This window comes from Dromiciops gliroides, chromosome 5, assembly GCF_019393635.1.
Source record: "Dromiciops gliroides isolate mDroGli1 chromosome 5, mDroGli1.pri, whole genome shotgun sequence".
In the NCBI taxonomy this organism is placed as follows: Eukaryota; Metazoa; Chordata; class Mammalia; order Microbiotheria; family Microbiotheriidae; genus Dromiciops; species Dromiciops gliroides.
In genome coordinates this window covers 207,059,974-207,081,299 of record NC_057865.1, presented here as the reverse complement: position 1 = coordinate 207,081,299, position 21,326 = coordinate 207,059,974, and the positions used below count along the sequence as shown (strand labels likewise).

The 21,326-nt window shown below is 35.8% G+C and overlaps 1 protein-coding gene across 4 annotated transcripts in view; it reads right to left on the bottom strand.

Moving 5' to 3' along the window:
• Positions 1-21,326, bottom strand: part of ABCD2 (ATP binding cassette subfamily D member 2) — a 121,529-nt gene that overhangs the window by 54,259 nt on the left and 45,944 nt on the right. For all 4 annotated transcript variants that reach the window (XM_043964933.1, XM_043964934.1, XM_043964935.1 and 1 more), the window contains one exon: positions 8,318-8,463. In XM_043964933.1, coding sequence (XP_043820868.1) covers positions 8,318-8,463 — 146 coding nt within the window. The remainder of the gene's footprint in view (positions 1-8,317; positions 8,464-21,326) is intronic.

Below are 21,326 nucleotides of genomic sequence, written 5' to 3'. Positions count from 1 at the left end.
TAAAGTTGTACAAACAAGTTACAAATAGTTATGCAAACAGTATACAGAATATCAAAATACTTGTTCATATCCATACCCTCATCAATATAATGCATCAATTAATATACCTATTTACATAAAATATTATATAGAAATTTATATATTTTATAACAATATACAAACAATGGTTGTATAAGAATACTGACATAATAGCAGCATGTTGATCACCTGAGAAAGAATTATACCTATTAGACTAAGAATGACAGCAAATAAAATGGGAAGAAGCAGGACTTTCTTGGGATCCAAAACTGTAAAAATCACAGTGGTTATGAAAGAAAATATAAAAGAAATATTTGTAGAATGTTTTAAAATTTGAAGCAAAAATGGGAAAATGTATTCAAAAGTCGCCTTCACTAAGTACAAAAAGATAACATTGAATAAAATTTCTTGAAGAAGGGAGGAAATCCCATTGGACACAAAATAAAAATAAAGACATATGACAAAAAATAAACAAGATTTAAAATATCTAAATGAAAAAGTGAATAAGCAAAAAGATATTAAAACAACATCTAAAAGAAATGTACAAAAAAAGTAACTGAGATAACATTTCTTGTAGCCAACAGAGTTAGGAATTGGCTCCAAAATGGCTTACTGTCATCTCCTAAAAAATCCTAATGACAAGAAAAAAATCATGTAAAGAATAATCCCAAGAATAGGCTCCCCCAAATAAACATAGCAATCAATTAATTTATTCATTAATTAAAGTTATTAGTATATAATTATGTAGAAGAATTACAATATCGTTATGTATAACTATATTACAATATAATATATTACATAACATACTACTGTATAATAGATAATAACACATGAATTATTATATAATTTAATGATGTAAATTCATAATATATAAATATAGTATCATGTATTATTTCTTATATATAATAACCTATTATACAGTATATAATAGATTTGTATAATTATTATTATATTATGTGTTATTATTTCTAAAAATCATTATTACTCTATACTGTTATCATAATGTATAATTATATATTATATAATTAGAAATATAATAAATTAATGTTTCATTAATAAATATTAATTATTTATATATTCCTTCCATCTCCCTAGCACCACCAAGTATAGTGCCTGGTGCAAGGTACACTTAGTCTAGCATGCAGGATCTAAGTCAAATGAGTGCATTAGAGCTCGCAATCTCCTATGTGTAGGATAAATAAGCTCACTGGGTGAATACTAAAGTATTAAACCTTCCCATATAAGGCAGACAGGGCAGTTATTCACCATTTGCAGAGAAGAAATTTGGGGGTTGGGTTCTATCAAGTGTTTGTTGCTCAGTTGTTTCAGCCCGTGTTACTTTGTGACCCTGTTTGGGGTTTTTTCTTGTCAAAGATACTGGAGCAGTTTGCTATTTCCTTCTCTAGCTCATTTTATAGATGAGGAAACTGACTCCAAGCTTGGTGTTCTATCTACTACACTACCTAGCTGCCCAAATTCTATCAGGTACCACACAGGCAAAAGGGAAGCAATGTGTATCACATTTTTCAATAATTTTTTAATTTGAAGGATTCTTAAAATGCATTTAACAACTTGTAATTCTAAGTATAATTGGCCAATTTAGAGAATAATGCCAATAACTCTACTTTCATAACATCTGGTATTTGCTAACATCAGATTCAATTTTAAAAATAGTTTCAGTGTGCTAAAAAGTAGAAGAAATAATTCAAGCTTAAGAATTTACTCTTGCTTTCTTTTGGGAATATGATTTGGGCTGGGACACTATTGTGGGTTAAAGGAAACTTGAACTTAGGTACTTAAAAACACACATGTCAATTAGTTTACTAAAAGCTAATGGATATAAGTTGCACAATATGAACACATGGCTCTATAAAACCATAACTCTGCCACTAATTTAATCAGAAATTCTACCAAGAAAAAGAAAATGGTTTTCTTGGATACATACATACACACACACACACACACGCACGCACACACATAACACACACACACACATACACACACACATATACATATATATAAACTTTCTGAGTTATCTGCAATTTTGTAACCCTGTAGACTAACCATTTTTAGGCTTCTTAAATTGTGAGGTATCAACTTCATTTAGTTCTATTCTTCCTTGCCAAAACTTTAACCAAGGATCTAAAAAGAATTTTTTCTGGCTCCCCTCCTACAATTATGTATGGAGAAATAGTTTACTGATTGTACATTAAGTCCATAATGTACAATAAGTGAACAAAATGAACTAGGTTTAAAACAAGAAAAAAACTTATTTTGAAATGTGATTATATACATAGTCAAAACATATTTATTGCTACTGAAGCATGGTATAGTAAAGTACTTCTAGAACTATGGTAGTTCCAGGTATGCCTCTGACGAGACTACCATGTGACCTTGGAAAAGGTATTAAAACACTCTATTTCAGAACAAGGAGTGTATGAAAAGTCCCCAGAACCAGATGGATTTACAGTAAATTCTACCAAATCTTTAAAGAATTTAAGATTAATTAATTCCAATACTATATTAAACTATTTGAAAAAAATGGTTAAAAAAGGAGTCCTACCAAATCCTTCTATAACACACCTAATTAGGGAGAAAAATATAACAGAGAAAGAAAACTATACAAACAATTTCTATAATAAATATTGATGCAAAAATAAATAAAAAGCCAGCAAGGAGGTTACAGAACTATATGACAAAAATCTTACACTATGAACCAGGTTGTATTTATATCAGGAATGTAGGATTGGTTTAATATTTTAAAAACTAAAAGCATTATTAGACTATTCAATAACCAACACACAAAACACATGAAGTTAAATCAATAAATCCAGAAAATCTTTTTGACAAAATGTAGCACCTATTACTACTAAAACTATTAGAAAATATTACAAATAAATGGAGCTTTTTTTAAAAAGACGAAGTAGTATCTATCTAAAACCAAAAGCAAACATCTAAAATTTAAAGTTTTCCCAACAAGATGAGGGATGAAGCAAGAATGCCCATTATTAACATTATTATTAAATATTGTGGTAAAAATGCTCACTATGGTAATAAGACAAAAAAATTAACGGGATAAGAATAGGTAATGAGAAACAAAACTATCACTCTGTGCTGATGATATGATGATATACTTAGGGACCCTAGAGAGTTCAACAGAAAAAAAAAGTATTCAAACGATGAAAAACTTTATCAAAGTTGCAGGATATTAAAATGAACCACAAAATCAGCATTCTAATAATACCAATCCAGCAGGAAGAGATAGAAAGAGAAAGAACATTTAAAATACCCTCAGATAGGTAAAAAATATTCTGGGCCAGTTTCACCTGCTAAGACACATAGATACACCAAGACACATAAAACTATATGAACATAATTATAAAACGTCTTTTCACGTAAATGAGAAATATTAAAAGCTTATGGGTAGGTTGAGCCAATATAATAAAAATGACAATATTACCCAAATTAATGTACCTATTTAATACCAAACCAAATCAACTACAAAGAATTGCTTTATAAAACTAGGGGGAAAAATTCATCTGCAAGAAAGAAAAGTCAAAAACATAAGGGAATTGATTGAAAAAAATATAAAAAAAGGGGATGTACCAGTCCAGATCTCAAACTTACTACAAGTGGTAATAAATCAGTTTAGTATAGAATAAGGACTAGAGTGACTGATCAATGGAATATTATTGGATATAAATATACAGAAGGAAATGAGCACTGAAATTTAGTGTATGACAAAACCCAAAGATTCCAGCTATTATGGTGAGAACTCTGGAAGTAGTCAGGCAGAAATAGGCATGGACCTTCATCTTACACTGTGACCAAGATAAGGTCAAAATGGGTACATAGCACTTCACACCTATCAGATTGGCTACATACACAAAAGGAAGATAATAAAATGTTTGAAGAATGTGGAAATTTGGAACCCTAAAGTACTGCAGCAGGTGGAGTTGTAAACTGATCCAACATTCTAGAACAATTTGGAAATATGCCAAAAGAGCTATAAAACTATGCATACCCTTTGATCCAGTAATATCCCAAAGAGATGAAAAAAAAAGTTAGGGGAGGATCTATTTGTACAGAAAATATTTTATAGCAGCTCTTTTTGTGGTGACAAAGAATTGGAAATTGAAGATGGTCCATCAGCTGGGGAATAGCTGAACAAGTTGTGATATATGACTGTAATTTGATACTATTGTGCTATAAGAAGTGATGAGTCAGAATGATTTCAGAAAAACCTGGAAAGACTTACATGAACTGATACAAAGTGAAGTGAGCAGAACCAGAACATTGTACATTGTAACAGCCGTATTGTACAGTGATCAACTTTGAATGTCTTAGCTATTCTCAACAATAAAATGATCAAGACAATTCAAAGGACTCATTTATGAAAAATCCAGAGAAAAGTGATGAAATCTGGAATACAGATCGAAGCATACTACTTTTGACTTTATTGTTTTTTTCATGGATTTCGAGGGGGTGTCCTGGTTCTTATTTTACAACATGACTTATCAAAATATGTTTTGCATGAGTATGCATGCATAACCTATACAAAATTGCTTACTGTCTGAGGGAGGGGTGAGGGAACAGAGAGATTTTGGAATTCAAAATTTTTCAAAGTGAATGTTAAAAATTGCCTTTACATGTAATTGGGAAAAAGTTTTTTAAAAATTTAAATGGGTACATAATTTAGACATAAAGGGTGCAGATTAGGGAAGAAAAATTACTTGTCGGGGACAGCTAGGTGACGCAGTGAATAGAGCACCGGCCCTGGATTCAGGAGGACCTGAGTTCAAATCTGACCTTAGAACCTTGACATTTATTAGCTGTGTGACCCTGGGCAAGTCACTTAACCCCAACTGCCTCACCAAAAAAAAAAAAAATTACTTGTCGGAACTATGGAAAGGTAAAGAGTTCATAAGCGAACAAGTGAGAGAAGTTCGGTGGAAGTAAAATGGATAATTTTGATTACATAAAATTAAAAAGTTTTGTATAAACAAAACCAAAATTAGAAGAAAAGCAGGAAAGAAAAAGGGAGGGGTAAATTTACATCAAGTTTCTCTGATAAAGGTCTCATCCCTCAAATATATAAAGAACTACTATATATAAATTTTAGGATTTTAACAGGCAGTTTTCAGAGGAAGAAATTAAACCTGAAGAAAGTGATTATTTCTCTCACATATTAATAGGCAATTATTAAAATTGGGGAGACTCCAGGTCTTTTCCCCTGTCCTGTTTCCTTGTTCAATTCTCTCAAGGACAGGGCTGATGGAAGATAGGTTTAACATTCTCCTCATTCTGATATGGCTACTTCACCAACTAGCTCAGGCTTGGGTTGGGGATATAGATTCTTTGTTTTAGATTGCCCAAGGCTGGGGTGGTCGTGGGTATAAGGATAACCTCTCTGTCTAAGAGTGTATGCTGTTACTCTCAGCCTCTCATTGGATTGAGTTCACTTCTCTTGTAAAGATCACCTCTCATTAATTGTTTAACCTATCAGAATTGATTGCTCCTCAGGAACAGTCCTTTTCCAAGGCATAAAAGCCATGAGCCTACTGACATAAGGATCCTTGCCACTTGATAGTGGCAGTGACCCTTTATTAAAAATGCTGGCTTTATTAATAAAATGATTAAATTGCCCAGAAATTATCTCTCAAACTTTTAAACCATTGATAGTCACAAAGCTATCAATATCGTATGAAAAAAATGCTCTAAATCATTAACAATTAGTAGATAGGCAACTTAAAACAACTCTGTGATCCCACTTCCCACTGATGACAGAAAAGTAAAATAACAAATGCTGGAGGGGATGTGGGAAATAGGTACAATAATGTAGTGTTGGTAGAACTATGAACCAGTCCAACCATTCTAGTCAGACTTTTGATCCAGCAAACACCACAATTAGGCCTATATCTCAAAAGATCAAAGAAAGAGGAAAAGGAAAAATATTCATGGTAGCGCTTTTTGTGGTGGCAAAGAATTGGAAATTGAGGGGATGGCTATCTATTAAGGAATGGCTAAACAAGTTATGCTATATGAATATGATGGAACACTACCATGGTATAAGAAATGAGGAAGGGGGTTGGTTTCAGAAAAACCTGAGAAGACTTATGTGAACTGATCCATAGTGAAGAGAGCAGAACCAAGAGAATATTCTTCACATTAACAGAAATATTTTAATGATAATCATCTGTGGAAGACTTAGCAACTCTGACTGATAAATGATCCACCACAACTTGAAAGGATTAATGATTTTAAAAAATGGACTCAGAGTTTGGATTGAAGCATCTATTTTCTTTTCTTTTTTTCTTTTTTTTTTTGCATGGGCAATGAGGGTTAAGTGACTTGCCCAGGGTCACACAGCTAATAAGTTTCAAGTGTCTGAGACTGGATTTGAACTCAGGTACTCCTGAATCCACAGGCTCCACTGTGCCACCTAGCTTCCCCCACCCTAACCCCAGATTTTTTTAAAAATTTAAAAAAAAAAAAAGGGAACCAACCAGTCTAGTGGTAGGAGATTTTCCATTTGGAGAATTCCATTTGGAGAGTTAGAAACAAACCCTTTAGCAAAGAATTGTAAACTTCAGGGGATGCCCATCAGTTGGGGAATGGCTAAATAAATTGTGGTATGTGAATTTTAATGGAATACTATTGTGCTGTAAAAAAATGATAAGCACTAAGTAGGAGTTGTGACCTACCCCTTTGACATTTATTCTCTGCATATGTGCCTCAGTATCTTAGTACTTCATGTTCACATCCATTCTCTTCCTACACCCTGTATTCATTTGTGTGAGCATGATCCCCTAGATTTTGGGGGGAATCATTTTTTATATTCAATCTTCTTGCTATGACCATTCTTAGGGGATAATTAAGTCTAGCAGATTATGAACTCAGATCTTCCTAACTCCAGGTCCAGTGTGCTCTATCCATTAATATAACCTAGCTGTCTCCATATGTAAACATACTAATATATAATATATAAATTTGAATCATTTTCATAAAGATTTTTAACAACCCATAGGATCACCAAAGCCAGTGTAGAAAGAGAAGAAAAGAGGGTCTAGGAAAGAGCCTTGGGTATACCCATACTTAGGAATGAGACATGTATGGTGATTCAACAAAGGAGACTAAGAAAGAATAGCAGAAAAGTGGAGAGAAAATTCAGGAGAGAGCAGTGAGAGCTCAGAGAAAAGAGAGTGTATAGGAAGAAAGGATGGTTTACAGTGCCAAATGCTACAGAGAGGTCAACAAGGGTGAGGATTGAGAAAAGGCTTTAGGATTCAGCAATAAACAGATCTCTGGTGATCCAGAAGGAGCAATTGCAATTAAGTAATGAAACCATGAGCCACATTGCAAGGGATTGAGAATGAGTGATAAGTGAAATGGAGATAATGAATATAGATGATTTTTTCTAGGATTATTATTACTAAATAATAAATATATTAATATATTTAATTAATTATATATCTAATACACATTAAATTATAGTTAAATAATACATTGTAATAAATATTTAAATAATTAAAGGAATTTTTTTAGGATTTTTTTAAAGGAAAGAGAGATATAATATGATTGCTTAAGGGGTGATAGGTTCAGATTCAGGTGTTTTTTGTTGTTTTAAGAATGTAGCAGATGGAAACACATTTCTTTTAATTTTTTTTCCTCTTGACAATTTCTTAATCTGAAGTTTTGTTTTTTTGACTGTTTCTTTCACAATCTAGCTAATTGTGGGAATGTTTTCCATGACTACTCATGTATAACTTATTTTGAATTGCTTGGGTTCTTGTGGGTGGGGAGTGGAAAGGGAGGAAGAAAAGAGAACGTTGGAAACACAAAGTTTTAAAAATTTATGCCAAAATTTGTTTTTACATTTTTTTGGAAAATAAAATTCTATTCAATTAAAAAAAAAAAAGAATGTAGGATACCTGGTATAGTGTGTTGGAAATAAGGGAAAAGGCTAGTAGATTCAGAGACACTAAGGACTAAAGAGAAAGATGGAATGATTTGAGCAAGGAAGCATCTGCTGAAAGAAACAGGAGGAGATGAGACAGCATTACATCTCTAAATCTCTGATTCTGACTCTGGTCAGCAGAAGAGTAATATCTTCATCAGGGACTGGAGCAAAGGAGAAAACCTGTCATATACTTGATATAGCCTACTTTCCCTAATAAGTCAAGAGTACAATTTTCTTTTTAAAAGGTTGGGGGAAACAACAGTATAAGAAATTCTCACATTATGAGGCTATTGTAAGGATTACAGTAACATAATGTGCTAATGAGAAAAAAATATTTACCTCCTTCTCTCTGAACAATGTGATACAGGTGGACATTGTGGAGAATGTATTCCAGATCTTGGTCATTATATCCTTTCTCATGCATATCATCCACAGAGTCAGGGTAAATAACTTGATCCCGAAGAGTTCCAAGAGACATGTAGGGCCTATTAAAAAAAAAACAAACAGATTAGCAAACAGTTTAATCAGTGTATTAACTTAGCTGGCTATAAACTTCATGAGAGATTTTAAATACTATGTTTCTAGAACAATAATATAAGGGTTTTTTTTAAATCAAAGGCAACTTCAGGGTAATATGTTTACATAAGAAATAATTAGGACATGGTTCCAGTAAAAGCATATTATAGTTTGTCACTTTTAGTGTAAAAACACATTTCACTGCCATTTGTGTTTCATTTTACTTGATAACATAGCTTTTCAGGTTCATCTAACAGCTGGGGTTTGTTTGTCACACCATTTTACAATTTTGTGATTCAACACAAAGGATAAGACAAAGGAAAATAAAAGAATTTACCAAAACCCTGAATCAACACTAAAATCCAACTGGGAAGCTCTTCTAGTTCAGAGTTACAGAACTACATGCTTCCCTTTGGCCTAGAATTCTTTCTCTATTACTCTGTAAACTTCAAACTAGGCTAGAAGTTGGAACTGAGACAATACTGATGCTGCTTGCTTCTGAACTTGCTCTGTGCTCAGCATATAGCCTAGATAAAGTTCATGACCTCTCCTCAACACTGGAATGCCACTTCTGAGCACGTCTCCTCCTCAGTTTGCCCTGCAACAGGGAACTGGGTAGTGGCATCCATTCCTCTATCAGGCACAAGGGTCTATGTTAGATCTGGGGCCCTCTTCTTATCCAGCTGCATAGCTGGAATGCTTCATGTGAACATTCCTGCCCAGACTCCATTCCTAATGTTACTTTTTTATTACCAATTTGAGCTAGTCCTAATTGATACTCATTTTGGTGCATTTTCTACATCTGTGTAGAAGATATTGTGGAGTAAAGTTTGGCTATGCTAATTCCTGCTACACCACCATCTTGGCTTCACCCCTTTTCTCTGTCCACTATTGGTTTCATCTACCAACCATCATGTGGAGTTGAACTTTCTAAATTAGGAACAGAGCTCTCGATGTTGTACCTGTGATATAACTGATACTAATGTAACAACTATGTGATTATCATAAGATCATAGATTGAGAGCTATAAAATAAACTTATAGGTCATCTAGTCCAAACCACTCATTTGACCAATAGGCAAAAGAGGTTTTGAGAGGTTAAGTGACTTGAGAAAGTAACAGGTAATGGAAAAGATTCTGGGAAGACGGTGGAAAAAGGCAAGAAACTACCTGGCTATCCTGCCACAACCTCCATGCCCCAAACAATTTAAAATAATACCTCAAAGCGAACTTTGAACAGCATAAATAATTAAAAATAGAAGTAAAGCAGTTGTCTGCATGAGATAATTTGGGAGGACATTAGGAAAGACCTGACTTCAAAGGGTGATAGTCTAACCTGACTGAAGTGTAGATACCTCTGAGCAAATATCACTGAATTAACAAACAAGCCCTTAGGGTAGCTGTGTCAGGCCAGCCTCAGCTTCAGGAACTTCCACCCCATTGATGGGGGTCAGATGGCTAATCAAGGAGAGATTGAAGGGCCCTCTGCTGGCACCAGACATGGGTGCCCTGAGAAGTCCAAGGCTGTGGCTGTGAGCAAAGAAGAATGAGTGTGTGGCCTGGTTCAGAGAGGGCTCAGGCTCCAGCTGACTGTGGGACTCACAGGAGAGTGAAGTCCCTGGTTTTAGTTCTAGGACAGAGGGGTAAGCTAAAGCTTACAGCAACAGGAAAGACAGCAACAGAAGGAAATGAAATTATTTGTAGAGACAGTGTTGCTGGAGTCCCTGTCATAGCTTAGGAATAGAGAAGAGTACCTGAGGTCAGTCCCCTGGACAGAGTTCAGAAAGTGACAGCATGAAAAACCTAAAGCCTGAGACATTATCCCTTATACCTTGGCACTAGAGTCAAGAGACTTGAACACAAAGTTGACAGACCAGAAATAAGCACTTAAAAATGAGTAAGCAAAAGAGAAAGAAGCTGAGCATAGATAGCTATTATGGTGATAGACAAGATCTGGATTCAAACTCAGAAGAAGATAGTGAAGTTGGCAACCACTTCTACTTCAAAGAAAAAAAGTAAAATGGTCACAAGCCCAAAAAGAGTTCTTGGAAAAACTTAAAAAGGACTTTAACAGTAAAATAAGAGAGGATGAGAAAAATTAGGGAAAAAATAAGAGTAGTGAAAGAAACTCAAGAAAATTATTAAAATAAAGTCAACCAAGTGGAAAAAGAGATCCAAAAACATAAGAAAATAACTCCTTAAAAATTAGAACTGGGCAAGGGGAATATTATGACTTCATAAGACACCAAGAAAAAATAACACAAAATCAAAAGAATGAAAAAATAAAAGAGAATATAAGACATCTCAGAAAAACAATTGACAAGGAGAACAGAATGAAGAGAGACAATTTGGGAACTGTTGGACTACCTGAAATTTATCATCAAATGAGTCTAGAAACTGTATTTCCAGGAATCATTAAGAAAACGGGACAGCTAGGTGACACAGTGGATAAAGCACTGGCCCTAGATTCAGGAGGACCCAAGTTCAAATTTGGCCTCAGACACTTGACACTTATTAGCTGTGTGACCCTGGGCAAATCACTTAACCCCAATTTCCTCACCCCCCCCCTTAAAAAAAAAGAAAGGGGAAGCTAGGTGGCGCAGTGGATAAAGCACCGGCCCTGGGTTCAGGAGTACCTGAGTTCAAATCTGGCCTCAGACACTTGACACTTACTAGCTGTGTGACCCTGGGCAAGTCACTTAACCCCCATTGCCCCTGCAAAAAAACAAAAAAACCAAAAAAAAAACAAAAAAAAGGAAGGAAGAAAGGAAGGAAGAAGGAGGAAGGAAGGAAGGAAGGAAGGAAGGAAGGAAGGAAGGAAGGAAGGAAGAGAAGGAAGGAAGGAAGAAGGAAGGAAGAAAGAAATTAAAGAAAAGAAAAGAGAAAGAAAGAAAGAAAGGAAAGAAAGAAAGACAAAAGAGAAGAAAGAAAGAAAGAAAGAAGAAGAAAATGGTCCTGGAATCCACCTCCAGAAAATAACTGATATTGAATAAATCCAGACTGAAGTATGTTATTTTTCATTTTCTTATCTTTCCTCTCTTTTATTTGTATCTTCTTATACAAAATGACTAATATTGAAAATGTTTTACATAATTGCATATGTATAACCTATATCTGATTGCTTATTGCCTCAGGGAAGGGGGAGGGGAGGGAGAGTTAGAATTTTGAACTCAAAACTTTAAATGAAAATGCTTAAATAAGGTAGAAAAGAAAATGGCCTTGAAATTTTTTTTTTGGTAGGGCAATGAGGGTTAAGTGATTTGCCCAGGGACACACAGCTAGTAAGTGTCAAATGTTTGATGCCGGATTTGAACTCAGGTCCTCCTGAATCCAGGGCCAGTGCTTTATCCACTGTGTCACCTAGCTGCCCTGTTTTTTTTTCCTTTTATTGTGAAATTTTAATAGTAGAGAGCAAAAGAGAAATTGAAAAATATTCCACCAATTCCACCTGAAAGAGATCCCGAGAATGAAAGTTCACAGGAACATTATAGCTGAGTTTCAAGGGAGAAAATAATACAAGCAACTACTCAGATCTAGCACCTTCTATATACTAAAAGACTGAAAGGAATTAAAAAGTATATCCTGAAGATCAAAGGAGCTGGGTTCGCAACCAGGAATAACTTACCCAGCGATGCTGGGTGTAATCCTACATGGAAAAAAAATGGATGTTTATTGAATTAAAGGACTCTCAGGTATTTGTAAAGAAAAGACCAGAATGAGTGTAAAAATTGACCTACAAGCATCAAGAGAAACATAAGTAGTTAAATATTAAAGACCAACATTAAAGGATAAGGTCAAACTGTTTACTTCTTATATGAGAAAATGTTATCTGTAACTCTTAAGAATGCTATTTCTTGGGGCAGCTAGATGATGCAGTGGATAAAGCATTGGCCCTGGATTCAGGAGGACCTGAGTTCAATTCTGGCTTCAGACACTTGATACTTACTAGCTGAGTGACCCTGGGCAAGCCACTTAACCCCCATTGCCCACACACACACAAAAAAAAAGAATGCTATTTCTTGGGGTAATTTGAAAGAATATACATAGATAGAAGGCTCGAGGTTGAATTGAGTATGATAGAATGATCCTAAAAATAAAATTTGGTAGGGAGAGGTAAAATGGAGCAATTATCTGAGATGAGGTATTAATGAAAGAACTACTACTGTAGAGGTAGGAGGGGGTGAAGCACTGGTAGTACCAGAACTTTATTCTCATCAGAATTGGATTAAAGAGAGAATAACATATACATCTAAAAGGGTAAGGAATAGGAAGGTGAGGGGTAAGGGACTCTTAGAAAGGTGTGCACATCAAGAAATAGGAGGATAAGGGGTAAGGATAAGGGATGGAATTATAGAAGGGTGGGTAAATTAAAGAATAGGATGGTAAGGGGAGAGGATAGGAGAAGGATTCTTAGATTGAATGGGAAATAGGGAGGTAGTGGTTAGAAGTAAATCAGATGGGGGGCGGCTAGGTGGAGCAGTGGATAGAGCACCAGCCCTGGAGTCAGGAGTACCTGAGTTCAAATTTGGCCTCAGACATTTAACACTTTACTAGCTGTGTGACCCTGGGCAAGTCACTTAACCCCAATTGCCTCACTAAAAAAAAAAAAATTAAAAAAAAAAAAAGAAGTAAATCAGATGTATAAAAAGGGGTAAGTTAAAAAGAGAGGGTGAGACAAATAACAGAGAGGAAAATAGGATGAAGGGAAATACACAACTAGTAATTGTAACTTTGAATGTAAATGGGATGAACTCACCCATAAAAAGGAAACAACAGAATGAATTAAAAGTCAGAATCCAACAATATGATCTTACAAGAACCACATTTTAAAATAAGAGAAACACATAGGGTTAAAATAAAGAGGTGGAAAAGAATTTATTATGCTTCATCTGATGCAAAAAAAAAAAGCAGAGGTAGAAATCATGATCACAAAGTTAAAGTTAAAATAGATTTAATTAAAAGAGATAAACAGGGAAACTACATCATGATAAAAGGTTCCTTAGGTAATGAAGTAATATCAGTACTAAACTTATAAGCATCCAATACTGTAGCATCAAAATTTTTAAAGAAAAATCTAAATGAATTACAGGTGGAAAGATACCACAAAATTATAATAGTGGGGGACTTTAACCGTCTCCTCTCAGAACTAGATAAATTTAACCCAAAAATGAATAAGGAAGTCAAAGAGATGAAGAGAATATTAGATAAACAAGATATGACAGGTATCCGGAAAGAATTAAATGTGAATAGAAAGTAATATAGCTTTTTTGGAGAGGTACATGGTACTTTACAAAAAGTAACCATATATTAGGGCATAAAAATGTTAAATAGTTAAATGCAGAAAAATAAAAAACATTAAATGCATACTTTTAAGATCAAAATGCAATAAAATTATATTTAGTAATGGACCAAGGAAACAGATTTTCTATCTCTAAATTCTTACATCAATAAAACATAGAAAAAGTAGACCAACAAATTCGCTATGTACATTTTTAAAAAGTAGAAAAAGAACAAATTAGAAATACCCAATTGAACACCAAATTGGAAATTTTTAAAATTGAAAATGAGATTAATAAAATTGAATGTAATAAAACATTGAATTAATAAATAAAACTAGAAGTTTTTATGAAAGAAACCCATAAAAACCATTGGTTAATATTTTTTTTGTTTTGGTTTGTTTGTTTGTTTGTTTGTTTTAGTGAGGCAATTGGGGTTAAGTGACTTGCCCAGGGTCACACAGCTAGTAAGTGTGTGTTAAGTGTCTGAGGCCGGATTTGAACTCAGGTACTCCTGACTCCAGGGCCAGTGCTCTATCCACTGCGCCACCTAGCTGCCCCAGTTAATATTATTTTTAAAAAGAGAAAAGAGGATCAATTCACTAGTTTGAAGTATCAAAAATAAAAAAGGGTGAAATTACCACTAATGAAGATAAAATCAAAACAATTATTAGGAGTTGTTTTGCCCAGTTATATGCCAATCAATTTAAAAATTTAAAAAAAAAATGGAAAAATACTTACAAAAATATAAACTGCCTAGATTAACAGAAGTGAAAATAGATCCCAAAATGAAAACTCCCAGAAATATTACAGCCAAATTCCAGAGTTCCCAGGTTAAGGAGAAAACATTGCAAGCAGCCAGAAAGAAAATTCAAGTACTGTGGAGCCACAGTCAGGATAGCACAAGATCTAGCAGCTTCTACATTAAAGGATTGGAGGGCATGGAATATGATATTCTGGAGGGCAAAGGAATTGGGATTAGAACCAAGAATCACCTAGCCAGCAAAACTGATTATAATCTTACAGGGGGGAAATGGGACTTCAATGAAAAAGAGGACTTTCAGGCATTTATGAACTGAATAGAAATAGAAACTGAACTGAATAGAAAATCTGACTTTCAAATACAAGACCCATAAAAAGGTAAACAGGAAAAAGAAATCATGAGGAATGTTAAAAGGTTAAACTATTTACATTCCTACATAGGAAGATGATACTTCTTACTCATAAGAACCTTCTCAGTATTAGAGCAGCTGAAAGGAATAAATTTGGACAGAGGGAACAGGTGAGAATTTATTATTAAGGGATGATATCTGTAAAGCATTTACTGTTTGTTTTTCTTTTTGTGGGGCAGTTAGGATTGGGGGCATGCCTAGAGTCGCACAGTTAGGGAGTGTCTTATGTCTGATGCTGAATTTGAGCTCAGGTCCTTCTGGGTCCAGGGCAGGTGCCTTGTCCACTGTGTCACCTAGCTACCCCATGATGACATCTTTAAAATAAAATTAAGGGGTGAGAGGATTGCACTGGGAGAAAGGGAAAGGGAGAGGTGGAATGAAGAAGAGTATCTCATATAAAAGAAGCAAGAAAAAGCTAATGGAGTAGAGGGGAAGATAGAGAGGAGCAGGGGAGTTAATGATCCTTACTCTCATCAGAATTGGTTCAAAGAGAGAATAACATACACACTCAAGTGGGTATAATAATATATCTTGCCCTGTGGGGAAGTGGGAGAGGAAGGGGACAAGGGGGGAGAGGTGAAGGAAGGGAGGGGAGATTGGGGGAGGGGCAGTCAAAAGCAAAACACTTTTGAGGAGGTGTAATGATTGGAATGACACCACCTACTGGAGATTTACTATAGGAAAGCTCCACCATGAGGAGAATGCCTCTGAGGGCAAGGCCATGTGGCTTTTCCTTGGCGTCAGGAAGTGACGTTTGCTCATGGGTACTGTCTATCAAGGCTACCAGCCAATCAACTTGAGGAGCCTCCCATTTTCTGGGAGGGGACAGGAAGGAGGAAAGAGGGCCTTCGCAGAGAGCTCTCTCTCTTTTTGGTTCCTGACTTCACTGTGGGGGTGGTGGCTGTAGAGGACTTCACAGGAAAATTGAGGAAAGATAGGATTGCCAGGCTGTAGGAATTCTGTTCTCAGTCTTTCTTTTTCTATCTTTCAATAAACTCTTAAAAACCTAAACTCGTTTTATCAGTGATTTTAGTCAGTTTCCCCCAAAACTGGGGGAACAGATTAGAACCCACATTTAGAATTTTAAATTACACAGAGGGAAAGGGTAAAAGAAGATAGAAAATTACTTAGAGTAGATATCATGGGGAGGGAAATAGGATGGAGGGAAACACAGTAAACAATAGTAACTAGGAAAAAATTTGAAGCAGAGGCAAGAGCAATGCAAGACAAGGATGATGCTGATGCTGGTGGTGGTGGTGGTATTTACTTTGCTGGGCTATTGTGAAGAAAATTCTTTGTCAGGTATAAGGTACTATATAAATGTTAGCTATTGTTGTTGTTGCAATAATCAATGTCATGGGTGTTTTGTAAGGAAATCTCCCTTTAAAGTACTATATAAATGTAGTTTGCTATTAAAATAAAAAAAGATGAGCTATTAGAAAAACCTGGAAAGACTTACATGAGCTGATGCAAAGTGAAATGTTCTGTATACAAAATAACGACAATATTATAAGATGACCTGCTGAGAATGACTTAGGTATTTTCTCTGGGGAGGTCTATGTAGAATTATGAAAGAAACCAATTATATTGAAATGAAAAAAGAAAGAAGGACTTGATCAACATAATGATTCCATGATTCCAGGAGACTAATGATGAAACATGTTAGCCACCTCTTGATAGAGAGGTGAAGATATAAATTTTTCTGAACATATGGATATATATGTTGATATAAACAATATATGAAGATATAAATATTTTTGAACATGTGGAGATTTGTTTTGCTTGACTATACATATTTGAAACAGGGATTTTGTTTTTCTTTCATTCTCAGTTGAGGTATAGGGGTAGAGGTGAGAGGGCAAAAAGTCAAATTTTGCTGATTAAAATAGAAAAAATTCACCCAGAATCTCGATGAGTGATTCTTTTTTTTTTTTTTTTTGCAGGGCAATGAGGGTTAGGTGACTTGCCCAGGGTCACACAGCTAGTAAGTGTCAAGTGTCTGAGGCCGGATTTGAACTCAGGTACTCCTGAATCCAGGGCCGGTGCTTTACCACTGCGCCATCTAGCTGCCCCCTCGATGAGTGATTCTAATTTCTGATTCCTAGTGGAATTTATATCAGGAATTCAGGGCTGGCTCAATATTAGGAAAACTATTAGGATAATTAGCCATAACAATAATAAAAACAACAAAAAACATGATAATCTCAATAGATGTATAAAAGACATACAAGATACAACATTCATTCCTATTAAAAACACTAGACAGTACAGGAATAAATTGAACTTTCCTTAAAATTATAAATAATATCTATCTAAAATCATCAGTAAGTATTATCTTTAATGGGTATAAGCAAGAAGTCTTCACAATAAGATCAACATTTTCCATGCTCCCCTAATTTACTTATAATTTTACCATTTATGTCTAAATCATGTACCCATTTTGACCTTATTTTGGTATGTAGGTACATGATTTAGACATAAATGGAGATATTATAAGCAAATTAGGGGAGCATAGAAAAATTTGCCTGTCAGATCAATGGATAAGGAAAGAAATGGATAAGGAAAGAATTTATGACCAAACGAGACATTTTGATTACATTAATTTTTTTTTTTTTTTAGTGAGGCAATTGGGGTTAAGTGACTTGCCCAGGCTCACACAGATAGTGAGTGTTAAGTGTCTGAGGTCCGATTTGAACTCAGGTATTCCTAACTCCAGGGCCAGTGCTCTATCCACTGCACCACCTAGCTGTCCCTCGATTACATTAATTTTAAAAGTTTTTGCACAAACAAAACCAATGCTACCAAGATTAAAAGGAAAGCAGAAAACCAACGGGGGAAAAAATACAGCAAATTTCTCTGATAAAGGCCTTATTTTTTCAAATATATAGGGAATAGAGCCAAATTTATAAATATATGTCATTCCCCTATTGATAAATGGTCACTTTTCCAGCCTAAGAAAACTTAAGAGATCCACAGGAAATGTCTGTAACACCAGGGTGGGCACAGGCCTGGATTGTGGCAAAAGCAACAGAAGTGGGCCTTGGAGGCAGCTGTGACAGCAACAGCAGCAGCTTCAAGAGTGACTGGTGTTCTGACTGATGTACCTTACCTTGAGATGTGTAATTCTATTTTATCATGTTTTAAAATTTACTTTTTAAAAAGAATTCTATAAATGTTACTTCATAAAGTCTTGATAAAAGAGAGATGTCTGAGGGCATGAGGAGACATTTCTATCAAGCAGAATAATGTTTGAATTTAGATTAATGATGAGTTAATAAAAATGGCTCCTGGAAGACTAGTGCTTACAACAGAGTACATTATTAATATGTTTTCTTTGACACAAGGCAGAATGTGATAAGTGCAAAGGAGAAGTATAGGCAATGTGCAAAGAGGAATCTGAGAAGGGAGAGATCATTTTCAGTTAGGTGGAGTAATATTTCATGAAGGATGAGGTACTTGAATTGGTCCTCGAAGGAATGGAGGGACTTTAGGATTTTCATTGCTTTTCAACTTCCTTTTAGTGATCTTTCCCATTTACACTGCTTTATCCTTCATTTATGTTATGGAGGAAACTGATGGAGAGTTTGGGGTAGGGGTCCTTAGGAATTCCTCTTTAAAGAATTACACCCTCTTGCACACAAATCCAATTAGAATAAAATAATATTTTATTTAGGCACTAGGGAAAGGAAAACAAGAGAGAAGTCCTTGGACTTCTCATGGAGAGAAGGCATGGCACAGAGTCATGGCTCTGAGATACCTTTCTCCTCAAGCAGGAGACAGGCAGATACTTTTATAGAGGACCTATGGGGTGATCATCTGACTGTGGAAAGTTCCCTTATTGGGGGAGAACCATCCCCCACTGGTGGTGGCTGGGGGAAGTTGGGTGAAGGGCTGCTCTGGATCTCTCAAGCCATGTCTGTCCCCCTCATCCAACAAAGGCAGCAGCCACATCTAATCTTATCTCCCCAGGTATGGGGGACACTGGAATGAAGGGTGGTGGTCCTGGAGTTAGCTCAGTTCCCATCCTGTACCGCTTATCTCTTTAGGCGTGTATGAATCCAGCACATGTCTTTCCTTTGGACTTCAATTTCATATGACCAGCTGCCTATTGAACATTTCAAACTGGATGCCCCACACACATCTCACACTCAACATTGTTTATCAAACCAACCCCTCTTCCAAACTTCACTATTTCTGTTGAAGACATTACTATTCCTCTAATCTCCCAGGATTATAATCCCAATGTTATCCTCACCTCCTCATTCTCCCTCACTTCACATAACTAAATGAATCACCAAATCTTGATCTTTCTAAGTCCACATCCCCTGCATTTGATCCCTTCTCTATATTCACACAGCATAACATTAGTTCAGGGTCTTATTACATCTCATCTACATATAACAGTGACTACTTTGGCTCACTAGTGCCTGAAGTTCAGGTGTGTTATTTTCATCCCTCTCCTGAGAGAGGAGTAGAAGAAGAAAAAAGGGGGTTGGAGGGTTTCTCTGACATTGACTTGAGCCTCCAACAATGGTGATCCCCTAATTTGGGAGGTTCCTTGAACCCCAGTTCCATTTAACCACTTAACAGTCAGTTTAGCCTTTACAAAGGAATATTTTCTTCAAAGGTAAAGCAAAGAAAAACATATAAGCATTATCCCTCAACACCTAGGGGCATGATCCCCTTTTACAACCACTTCAGTCTTTGGGAAAGGGAGGAAGATCAGGTTCTCAGCTTAGCAAAAATTCTATATAACATGCTTCCTATATAACACAGTTCCAAGTCCAAAGCCCCCAGGTTTATGCTCAAGCACCCTGACTTCTTCTGCTTCCCTAATGGGCTGCAGTAACAGCCAGACTGGAATCCGGCCTATAAGCTTGAGAGCCATGAGCAGAAGATTGCTTAGACAGAGTCTGAAGACTCCACAATTGCTTCTAGAACTGAAAGGGACAAATAAAACAGACAAAAACCCAAACACCAATCCCCAGCTCAGTTCATAGACACGATGGTGTGGAGGAACAGTACCTCTACACCCCATCCCACCATGCCTCAGGAAAGAGCAAGGGAGTCTGGTAGTTTTAAACATGTAGCCTGTTGTAGCTACACACTCAATGGAAAGAGGCTGTTTCCTCCCTGATAATAGGGGAACATAGAATGCCTTCTCCCAGAAGCAGGTCCCTGGTGTCTCCAACACTGAGTGCCTTATGTGAGTGATCTGAGGTGATCTAGGCATACTTCCAAGTCCTATTACATGCATCATTATAGTGGCTTCCTAATCCCACACCAACCCAACCTCTGCACCACTGACAAAATGATTTTCCTTAAAAATGCATGAGGCCAAGGTATTCCTTTCTCAATAAACTCCAGTGCCTCTCTGTTGCTTCTAGGTTAAAATAATCAGTTTGGCTTTTTTTTTTGCAGGGCAATGAGGGTTAAGTGACTTGCCCAGGGTCACACAGCTAGTTAAATATTAAGTGTCTGAGGTTGGATTTGAACTCAGGTCCTCCTGAATCCAAGGCAAGTGCTTTATCCACTGCGCCATCAGTTTGGCTTTTAAAGCCCTTCATTGTTAGCCTTAGCAATTAGAGAAGAAAAAGGAATTAAAGGAATTAGAATTGGCAAGGAGGAAACAAAACTATCACTCTTTGCAGATGATATGATGGTATACATAGAGAATCCTAGAGAATCAACTCAAAAATTACTGGAAACAATTAACAACTTTAGCAAAGTAGCAGGATATAAAATAAATCCACATAAATCGTCAGCATTTCTATACATGACCAACAAAGTCCAGAACCAAGAGATAGAAAGAGAAATTCCATTTAAAGTAACTGTAGATAATATAAAATACTTGGGAGTCTACTTGCCAAGACAAACCCAGGAACTCTATGAACACAATTACCAAACACTTTTCACACAAATCAAATCAGATCTAAAAAATTGGAAAGATATCAATTGCTCATGGATAGGCCAAGCTAATAGAATAAAAATGACAATTCTACCTAAATTAATGTACTTATTCAGTGCCATACCAATCAGACTACCTAAAAATTATATTATAGAACTAGAAAAAATAATAACAAAATTCATCTGGAAAAACAAAAAAGTCAAGAATATCAAGGGAAATCATGAAAAAAAATGCACAGGAAGGTGGGTTAGCTGTACTAAATCTGGAGCTCTACTATAAAGTGGCAGTCATCAAAACTATCTGGTACTGGCTAAGAAATTGAGCGGAGGACCAATGGAATAGGCTAGGCACAAGAGACACAGTAGTAAATGACATTAGTAATGTACTGTTTGATAAACCCAAAGACCCCAGCTTCTGGGATAGGAATTCAGTATTTGACAAAAATTGCTGGGAAAACTGGAAGATAGTATGGCAGAA